At 40.3% G+C, this 11,307-nt stretch overlaps 1 protein-coding gene across 1 annotated transcript in view; it reads left to right on the top strand.

Moving 5' to 3' along the window:
• Positions 1–11,307, top strand: part of LOC133990744 (capping protein, Arp2/3 and myosin-I linker protein 3-like) — a 98,584-nt gene that overhangs the window by 11,893 nt on the left and 75,384 nt on the right. Inside the window, exons 3-8 of the mRNA XM_062429146.1 lie at positions 767–817; positions 3,514–3,573; positions 3,667–3,788; positions 6,314–6,408; positions 6,859–6,929; positions 7,140–7,213. Of these exons, the coding sequence (XP_062285130.1) occupies positions 767–817; positions 3,514–3,573; positions 3,667–3,788; positions 6,314–6,408; positions 6,859–6,929; positions 7,140–7,213 (473 nt within the window). The remainder of the gene's footprint in view (positions 1–766; positions 818–3,513; positions 3,574–3,666; positions 3,789–6,313; positions 6,409–6,858; positions 6,930–7,139; positions 7,214–11,307) is intronic.

The following is an 11,307-nucleotide window of genomic DNA, read 5'->3' as shown; positions in this document are numbered from 1 at the left end:
GCCACTGTGGCACACCGGGAGATGGAGGGATTAGGGATTAAGAAAGAAGAAATAAACAGATTTCCATGGAGATGAAGAGAGAAATCAGAGGAATGACAGGATGCAAGGGAGGGAATTATGGACAAGACGAAACCCAGCTAAAAAAAAAAAGAGCAAAAGAGAAAGTGTGGCCAAGAATTGAAGAGAGAGAGCCAGGGAGGGATAGGGATGCACAGTGCATGCATGGGGTATGCTAATTATGGATTTTTGAATTATGAATGAGATTAATTACATAGGCAGATGTGAATATATTCACATTTTCTATCTCTACTTTACCCCAGACACTTTTAAATGGTAATGCCTGTCTTTTGGCAAAAGCACACCTCTCTTTACCTCACCTCTACTTACTTTTCTCATCTTCTCTGTCCTCTTTCTCCCACTTTGCTCGCTCCTCGTCTCACCATTAGTTTTCGCCCCTGATGCAGTGAAGCATCTGTTGAATAAGTGCTGCTTAGCTCCATCAACACAACTTACACCCGATGAATCGGACTGTCATATGACTCACAATTCCGCCACAATATTTCTTTCACACACACGCGCTCACACGCACTATCATCATTAGCCCGCTAATGTCCTGAGTGCTTAGTATGACTTACGAGCCATTGCTATGAACTGCAGAGATGATTTGCTCTCTTTATGGGGTGTTTGTACTGTGCTATTTTTTGCTGTGATTTGCATTTTGCATTTCCTGCTCTGTGACAGAAAAATGAATGTCTTCTCCCCTCAGGTCCTGGCAACATGGAGACTGTATCTCTTTGCTGTCAAAGTGCCCACCAAGGTAAATGTTCCCCCACTCTCAGTGGAATTTTATGGCTTTCACTTGCCAGTCTTGATCTCATGGTAATTCGCAAAAGATGTGACAAAGAAAAAAAAAAAGGAGTAGAAGACTTTCAGAGCACAAGAGAAGAGATAACGATGATGACTGTGGTGATTATGTTTTGGAACGATAGCGGGGATGATGGCGATTACGTTGAAGATGGCAGGTGGCGTGAAGCTAGTGGTTTAAAGCAATAGTTGAACATTTTGGGAAATATGCTAATTGGCTTTCTTGCTCAGAGTTATATGAAACCATGAGTCTCATATCTTAATATGAAGCTACAGCCTGCAGCTGCTTAGTTTATGGTTGTTTTTACACTTGGGTTTCTGAATGGATTATTACCAAATGTAATATGTGTATTTCCCAAAATGTTGTACTATTCCTTTTAAGGATTAAAGTTTGTTTTAACTTGGGTTTTATTTAAATAGTTTTTTTACAATAATTTTGAGTTACCACAACAATGTGCATGCCAAAATATATTGCTGTAATGTGGGAATGTGGTGACATTACTGCCATACAAGTCCAATAGAGAGAAGCAAACAATCAGGCAGGTTGTAATAGGGCTGGGTGATATGAACAGAATCTCATATCCCATTATAGACTATTGTATATCGCCATATTTAATTCAGTGAAAAAATAATTGGTCCATTATTAGTTGGCTGGATTACAGTCAAGTGATGTCTTCTTTTTTTTTTTTTTTTTTAAGACTGTTCTAGCTTACCAGACTGTTCTATTATTTGTATTTACCCACTTAGTCATTATATCGGCATTACTGATGGTTATTTATCAAAAATTGTGTAAATATTTTGTGAAAGCATCAATAATCATCCTTACAATATTGTTGCAATACCGATATCAAGGTATTTGGTCCAAAATATTGCGATATTTGAATTTGGTCAATATTGTCCAGCCCTACTCTAAGTGCCATAAAAGCTTTGCTGGTAAAAAAAAAAAAGCCAATCAAGTTAATTTTTTAAGTGTTTTATTTTCTTAGGTTAGTGCAACACGTGTGGACCCACTGGTGAATAATTTATTACAAGCGTATGCTGTGTAGCTAAACATTGCTCAAACCTAAGAAATTATGTTTAAAAGTCCTAGTGGATATATTGTACGTCAGGCAGAACTGTGGATAAATGTCTCTAAGATGATGCACGACTCAATGTTAACATCATTTAGCTTAAATAATGAACTAGAACAAAATAATACACATGCTTTGTAATACTGTCAGACGGTGTGGAATAAGATTATTTTAATAACCTTAAGACCACTTGTGTCTAAGTGACTAATAGGGACAACAGTTTTTGAAACTGGTCCAGCGAGAGCACTTCAGCCGGCAGCCGTGAAATGGGCTGTAATGTAATCCAATGAGGCAATAGTGCCCTGTCAATGTACGTCCACTAACAGAGCTTGTTTGCCACTGACAGGCTCAGATTGTTAATACAAGTGTTTCACAACATTATGGAAAGGATAGAGAGGAAAACAAACTTTTTTCTTTACCTATTACTTGATCCCGTCCGTTTGTTGTGTCCAGACAAGTCTCGCTCAAGGAGAAGTCTCGATCTGAAATCTTGTGAGAGTTGAGTTGTTGTCGAAATCAGCTAAATATTCAGCCGTGACTTTGAAAATCTTTTAGATTGCACCAAGCTATGCATTCTGTGCTCAAACAGAACAAACTCCTCCCGGCTCTCCTCTTTCCAACTCTCTGAATATTTAGATGATTTCGACAACAACTCGACTCTCTAGATTTCTCTGTAGATCTCTCTAGACTTTCAGAGACTTCTCCTTGAGCAAGATTTGATTAGACACAATAACAAACAGACTAAATCCAACAAAAGATAAGGGAAAAATGGTTTAAGGTTTGTTGCCAGACACTCAAAACAACAATCTGAGCCGTTGAGTCGGTGGCAAAAACTAGCACTTTTCGTTGATGTACATTGACGGGTGCAATCGCCCCATTGGATTACATCGCAGCCTGTTTAGCGGATGCTGGATGAAGTGATGTCGCTCAATACTGCACCAATTTTAAAAATTGTTGTCCCCATTTGTCACTTAGACACAAAAAGATAACATTCGAAAAGTAAGGGTGGAAAAGGGGATTACTGTGCGACATTTCCATTTGTTGAATTGTCTAGTCTTGTTTGCCTATAATGGCATGGTTGGTGGAAAGTGGGTCTGAAATTTGTGAAATGACCCTCCCCTCCAGGCCAAGCAGTAGTCTCTCTATGTCTGCCCCACTACAGTATATTTGCAAGCATGTGCAGAATTGACGTGGATGGTATTAGTTTTGATTATTTTCCGTCTTTAAGATAACCAGTTGTAGAAAGTTGCAATAAAGAAAGAAAATGATGATTAATACAATAGTATAAAATGAAACCACAAATCGTCTGTACACTGTGTGTTCTCAGCTAAAAGTTTGGGTAATCATTTTATAGTCATTCGCTACTGTTAAAGTTTGGCAAACCTGTTTCATCGTCTGCACTGTTGCCACATTTCTAAATTAAAGCAAATATTTTGGTGAGTACAGTATTGGTGTAAATGAAAACTGAAGACCCCAGTTGTAAAAAAAAAAAAAAAGAAAAAAAAAGAAGGTATATATCATTTGAAGATTATATAAAATGAGAACTTGACCACAATGATGTTTCTGTGCTGTTTTTCAGGTGGAGGTCACATTCAACTTCTTGGAAATCAGAGCAATGAATACTTATCCCGAGCATCAGGTGACACACTGAAGTGCAAAGTTTTCTTTCTTTTTGGAATGTGAATTAATACAAAGTATTACTATGAAAACCTCTCCTGTCCACACACTGCAGGTTGTCATCGATACAGACAAGACTACCTTCTCCCTGAGACTGCAGACCCAGGACCAGTTAGATCACACGGTCAACCACATCAACTATGCCCTCTCCCGAGTCTTCAACAACTCCATTTATGCGTAAGCTTCACTGAGCATCCTCGCCTCGAGCAAAAAAAACAAGCCTTTTTGTTTCTGTATTGTGTGTTCTGAGGAGTGAAGACAAGTTGGCCGATGTTAACAGCACTCGACAGTGCGTTGGCAAAGTTGGCAGCTTCACTTTTGGGCAGCTTTCCTCTTCAGCAGCCAAGATGCATTCTTGTACTGCAGCAGTTTGCATCCAAGCCATTTGTGTGTCACGGTTAGACTTTAACACCCAGCAATCACTGGGATTAAATCAACTAGCTGACACTGAGTAGGCTGGTACCTGAAGGCATTGTGTTGGCTCTTAAAAAAAAAAAAATGTTTAAGCTGTTTGTGTAGTAAAAACAGTGAGTAGCACAAACACACAGTCACTGACAGAGCTATACGAACTCACGCTGCCAGTCAAAAAGCCGTTCTTACACAGTTAAGAATCCTGAATCGGGCACTGTGTGGCTTCTTTACTTTCTTAAAAGGGAAGTACAGAGGGCAAACTCCAAAGAAAAGCCTGGATAGAGTTGAATTCAAGTGCCGAAAATGTTTGTCCCATGGTCATGTTATGTATGGGTGGGCAGGCAAGCAGGGCAGAGTGTACTCCCCTCTCTCTTGGGTCTCATCTACAATTTCTAAGAGCAATGGGATTGACTGTGCTCCGGCTATTGACCCGCACAAGGCTATCTCCGCATTCTATCATCCTTCAGAATGGCTCTTTTCCATTAGGGCCACTGTAGATGATTGCTTCGAGTGAGAGCATTTAAACAGAATAAAGAGAGAGGGGAAGACAAAAGGGAGGGAAGTTGTTATGGGTTTGATTGGGCTGCCTTGTAACTGATTGGCGATGCTGCATTGAAGTACATGATGCAGATGGTATCAAGATAACGCGCGCATACACACACTCTCTCCATGAGCGGATGTTGATTGTGGAGATAAGGTGGGGATTAAGGTCATGGATGTGGTTAGGTGTTGTGTGTGTGATGTGTTGACAAATGGGATTAAGGATGGTGTGTGTTGAATGCAACAGTATAGCGGCGTAATCCTATCAAAAAGCTTGAGCAGGTACAGCGCAGTGTTAAGTGCGAACACGGTGTTTACTTTATGATCCCAGTCCATACTCTTTTCTGCTTACTGGTAGTTTTTTTTGTCGAAGAAGAATTCAAAACAGAACAACAAGTAAGCTCCCGAATATCTGTTTTTTTATGTAATTGCAACAGGGAGTAACAGTAGCTTCGAACAGCATCCCAGGGATCCAATTTTACAGTTTACGTGTTATTTATTCACTTCGAAAGCAATGCCATAAGCAGTTTTGACACTGCAGACGTGCACTTTTCATCTTAATTCTGACCGGAGAGGCTATAATCAATGAAAACAAGTCTACAAATTAGCATCTTGCCAATACAAGTAAGACAGTGGTATAATTTTAAAAACATTATGCAGCTGTGGTGCGTTTTAGTAGGGATAGGCTAATTCTGGACCAGAATTTTTGTAAGTCAAATAACCTTTTAATGCTTGATTTAACTGGAAGTTGTCTGACAATGTGTTTTTTTTATTCATAACAATGTTTTGGAGGATGCACGCTGGAAGGCAGCGGGAGGGTTACACACATTTAATCATTCACACCTGGCAGCAGCCAGTGTATAATCGCTTGGGCATTGAATTGCTCCACTTAAGCATTTAGGAGTTCAGTGTCTTGCTTAATGGCACATCAGCAGCAGCAGATGAGGGAGGGGACAGCATAATTTACCATCCACTTTTCCCCAACCTGTATTTTGGACTGCATGCCTTCAAATCATATCACCAATTCTCAAGAATTCAGGTTTAGTCTCCTGAAAATATAGATAATGAAGGTGATACATGTTTAGCTACTTGAATTAGCTCTGAGGACAGCAGTGTTGGTCAGTCCACCACTTTGGTCCATATTGAAATATCTTAAGAGTTATTGGATTGATTGTTATGCAATTTTGTACAGACATTCATTGCTCCCAGAGGATGAATCCTGATGAATCTGGTGAGCTCCACTTTACCTCTAGCACTACGTTTAGCTTGAATTTGTGGTTTTGAGTGCATCAGCTATCAAACATCAGCCTGATAGTTTTTACATTCAGTGTGTCCAAAGTCCATACTATGTATACTGCGTACCTTAGTATATACTAATTGTCCTAGTATACTGTTTTGCTCTAAGTGTGCACAAAAAATCAACAAACAAGATACATGCACCAATGCATGTCAGTGTTTTGCAGCTACATTTGCGCGTAGATCCCCAATTTCTGTTGTGCTTTGCATTGTGGTAGAAAAGTTTTAAACTTGCATTCAAACTATTTTGAGCAAATTTAGTTTTATCTCTCTTCTAGTGTGAACTCTACTCAAAACCTGCTTAGTGTATATTGTGGATTTTGGACACAGCTATTGTTAGCATGTTAGCATGCTGACATTTAGCTCAAAGCACCTCAGTGCGTCGAGTCCCAGAGAGCTGCTGGCATGTCTGTGGACTCATTGTTGTTTGGACCTCTTTTCTCTCTGTCTTCCAGTCCTCCTATCTGTCGAGCAGAAGGTGACTTAACTGATGGAAGTCACAAGTTTTCACCAAACTCAGAGTCGTCATTAGACACCCAGAAAACCTGCGGTGAGTCATCTACTTTTTCTATGTGTCATCATCATCATCACACACACACACACACACACTCACACTCTTGCATGCATATAGACCTACACACATATACTGCAGAGTTCACCCATTCGCTGGCTCACTGACTCACACCAAATCCTTAAGTGGGTCAGAGGACCAAAGTTGCTGGATGCACTCCCTTTTTGCTAGTAATCCTATTAATCTACAAGAAGAGCTCCTTCATGGTGCAATACTTTCATCTCACCTCAATATTTGCAGTTAATCCCCCTGTCTCTGTTGACTATCTCTGTCTCACTCTTTTTGACGTCCTCTTTCATCTTTGGTCTGCACCCTTTCTCTTCATTCCTTCATATGTCCTCTACACAGCTTTATTCTATCCTTGCCATTTCTGATCAGTTATGGTCCGGTTTGGATTGATTTGTTGTCTTTTCTTCTTTACCTTTTCAGGTGGTTTTTCGGAAACCTACGCAGCTCTGTGTGACTACAATGGAATAGGCTGCAAAGAAGAAGTGCAGTGGGTAGGAGGCTGAACAGACATTACAAAAAACATTCTTGTTTGATGTGTTGTTATTAGATTTACTCCACTCCTATCTTTTGTGCAGCTGAACAAAACTACTAGGCTATCTCTTTAATGTCACTGTCCCATATCTCTCCCTTTTCTGTTATTGTTTTTTTTCTCCTCTCTCACCTTTTTTCTCTTTCTTTCTTACTCTGCATCTCCATTCCAGGATGTTGACACCATCTACCACAGTCAGGACAACAGAGAGTTCAACTTACTGGATTTCAGCCATCTTGACAGCAGGTGACATAGTTTACCAACTTTTTAACCACACTCAGGCTCAATGTGCACTTCTTGGAAAAATAAAATTAACTTATGCCAAACAGTAGTAGTGTATAGCAGTGCCCTACAGTCCTCCAGCACATTAGATTTTAAATGAAGCAATGCAAATGAGGTTAAAATGCCATCTTTAGTGTTAATTTGCAAGCGTTTACAATCAGCAGGGCTCATTTAGGGAACACAAAAAAATCAGACAAGTTAATACAAACTTGCTCCTAATAACAATGCTAACATGCTCATTTTAAGGAGGTATGTTTGTGTGCTAGTTAGCAGTAAGCAAAAAAGTATCTGTCCAATAATTTTCCCTTAAAAACCAAAAACTGTCAAACTGATGGCAGATGTCAAGAGATAACCTCTGGGTAGGGCTGGGTATTGTTACGATACCAGTACCAATCCAAGTATCCTTAAAGTGATACCGATGCCAATTGAGGTCTTCATTCGATACCCATCATGTGAATAGAAGCATTAAAATGGAACCACTCCTCCACATCTAAATTATTAGATTTGTACACAAATGCGTTTTGAAAGTCTTCAAATTATTTATATTTATTTAATATAAAATGCTTGCGTTGATTGGCTGTGAGCAAGTCCATATAAATGCTAACATTTTCTAGCTCTGGATGCAAAAAGGGTTGATTGCCGGTATCGTTTGACCGGAGACGTTTCGATACTACTTGGTATCGATTTATCTCTGTCAATACCTCAAAGATATTGAGTACCGATACCCAGCCCTACCTCTGGGGACCATGAATTTCTGTATCAAATTTCATGGTTTCCATAGTTTTTGAGACGGTTCAGTCTGGATGAAAGACTTTATTTTCGGAATCTTTTAATTGAATCAGAATAGCAAAAGATAAGAATTGAAAACCTCATGTGAAAAGATGCCCTACCACTCACGCACCCACATCCGTGCCCTCATCCAACCCTACACACAAGAGTTGATGCATGAACACACCGGACGAGTCGATGTTGCGCACAGTTGTTTACTATCTTCTTTAGCCTCCTTTATTAAAGCAGCCGGTTTGTTTGGGTGCGCTGTAAACAGATAGTTCTCTCCTTGCATTCCTGATGGGGTAGATACTCAAAGTGTGTTTGCAGCCCCTGTGATCATTGCAAGAGTAATTCCAAACGGCTCTCGGGGACCTGTGCTATTAAAATGCACTCGCAGCTACCACTATTCCCACCACCACACACATCACCATTCAATCATTACTGAAATCTAAAGTTACCCTGATTGAAAATGCAGCCCATAAAACCTCTGTAGTAATTGCTGTAGTTCAGAACCCAAAACAATAAAAACACATCATTGTCCTGATACTTCCTGACTGCACTGTAGATTTGTCCTCTCTGTTCTGCATCACAACACTTTGCAAACACAGATTTGTGCATCTCATCGGCTGTCAGTCCTCGTCTCTTCTGACATTAGACTGGCTGTTTGTCTAACATCATCCTCCCTGGATAAAATGTTGAGTGCATTAGTCTGCCTCTGTTCAGTTTCGGTACAAGTTTTGGAAGATCGTAGACAAGGGGAATGATGAATACATGGAATACTTGGAAACAGCAATAGGATGACATATGTATACTCCTCTACCTCCCTGTTTGGTATCTTATTTCTTTAAGTCCCTTGTTTCTTTTTCCAGACGCGTTGAGGAAGACAAAACATTACCTGAGTGCCGCCGATCATAAAAAGATTTGACAGCTGACATGCAAAAAGAGAATTCAACCTAGCTTGCTTGTCTTTTGTTTGAGGAATGTCCTGGCTGCAGAGGATACAGTCTCACTTAAAAATGCATATCTCATCATAGGAGCAAAGTCTTGCTATGCTGGTAAATATAAAAAAAAAAGCCATTCATACAAGCATGATTGCAGCCGCAACTCATGAATATATTAATGCCTTTCATATCCAGAGAAACCCAGATCACTGCATCACTGGTTGTTTTTTCCTCCAATTTTTTAAAATATTATTAAATAGTGTGTGATAAAGAGAGAGGCTACAACAAGGGAAGCTGCCTGCCCGTGTTGTTTTTACAGATCTTCCTTCGACTTATTGTTCCCTCGAGACCTCACTTCAACGCTAAACATTCGTTCCTCGCTCTTCTAGAGAGGCTGTAAGAATTGGAAATTGGTAGACGAAGCAAAGATTTGACAAAATTACATAAGGAATCACAAAGAAACACAATGAGAGGGAACAAAATCAGTCCAGCCAGATGAAGGGAGAGAAAAGGTGAACAACAAATGAAAAAGGGATCTAAGAATCGGCCTTTCCGTGATCATGTGCCAGAGGCTATTTGTGGTGCATTACTATCCTCCTCCCTTTCTTGTCCTTTCACATTTCCATTCCCTCCATCTCCCCTTGATTGGGCTCGTCTACCGTTACTGCGAGCGACAGGCTGATGCTTTTTCTGCTGACTGCTGCCCGTCCAAACATTGCCTCAGTTTATTCCTCCTGACTGAAAGCGGACACCTTTTTTCTCTGGCCCTGTCTCATCCTCTTTTTATCCAGTTCCTGTGTTTTCTCCCCTTTCATTTCCTCAGCTCGCTCTCTCTCTCTGTCTGAATCATCATCCTTCTCACACACACACACACACACGCACGCACGAACGCACGCACGCACGCACACACACACAGACAGTCTGCCTGTCTCTGTTGGTCCCGTCTGACTTGAAAAAATGGCCACTGCAAGTTGTCACCATGTTGTAGAGAGGACTGTGTTTGTGTGAATTTGGTTCAAGAGATTTTGTGCTGGCATACGTTTCTTTGTGTGTGTGTGTGTTTGTGTTTGTGTTTGTGTTTGTGTGTGTGAGGAAGAAAATGTTTCACCTTACTGCCCCGAGTACTTATTGGGGCACCAGCTGGCTTGACAGTCATTCCGCTGTGTGCGCGCACACACACACACACACACACACACACACACACACACACACACACACACACACACACACACACACACACACACACACACACACACACACACACACACACAAACAAACAAACTAATAACACTATCCTGAGTGTACTGTCCAACTTTTCTTTAACTTTCTGTATGATTTGGTTTTTCCTGTTCCCGAAGCAGGAATGCAGCTTCTACTGTCACTGTCAAATGACCTGAGTAATGTTCTGTACAGGGGTAGAGTGTATTTATAACAATACAGGACATTGGTGCACCTCAAAATCCAACCATCTTCCAACTGGTTGATCCAGCTATCAACCACATTGCTGTAAAATTAGTTTTTATGGTGCCCAGAAGATGCTTTCTATAATGATTTTAGTGGGTAGTGACCTTTACTCTAATGCCATCAATTAAGTCAAAATATCCCCTTTCTATGGCTAGAACATTATAGATATACATGCTGTAAATATTGATTTTCCCCTCAGGTTGAATGATAATGTTGTTTGTGACCCCGGCTGACCTTGTGGGTATCACTCCAATTAGAGACTTGTGTTCAAAAAAATGTGAAGATCTAACGGGCAAATTGCCAAGCTATGCTAGGCACATTCATGCTCCCCAAAGAATGAACCCTGCTTGTTGTAGACACTACTGATTACTTCCCTCAAATGTACCCACAAGTTATTTCACAATCTAACAGGCTTACTGCCATGACATTTTCTGAGCACATTCATGCTGCCAGGGAGACTTTGATTTGAAGGACCCTATGACCTTTTCTCCAGTGCAACCTCTAGACAAACTCGATCTCGGCCTGATTCCGAGTCTAAAAATATCAAAATCATCAACATTTTAATGTTGTGCATATTGAAGGAATTAATAGATGTTGCAGCCTTCGATAGGCTGCTTGGCAGGCCTCGAAGGACCGGTTCAGAAGTGAGACAGAAGTCTATCTTTACATAGCACCTACCTTCTCATATGTACACTGAAAGAGTATAGGATTCTCTGTCTGGTGAAACACAAAGATAGAATTATGTAATATAAGAACACTAATTTTGAAGAAGACCATTTTCATACTGCTAATGCCTATTTTTTAGTTTTTGTAATACACTTTTGCACATGACAGGGACTTTGGATTCTGTCCTCCAGCTCTTACATTTGAATTCCACTATTA

Source organism: Scomber scombrus, chromosome 11, assembly GCF_963691925.1.
Source record: "Scomber scombrus chromosome 11, fScoSco1.1, whole genome shotgun sequence".
Classification (NCBI taxonomy): domain Eukaryota; kingdom Metazoa; phylum Chordata; class Actinopteri; order Scombriformes; family Scombridae; genus Scomber; species Scomber scombrus.
The sequence above is the reverse complement of the archived record's forward strand: the minus strand, read 5'-3'. Positions and strand labels throughout refer to the sequence as shown.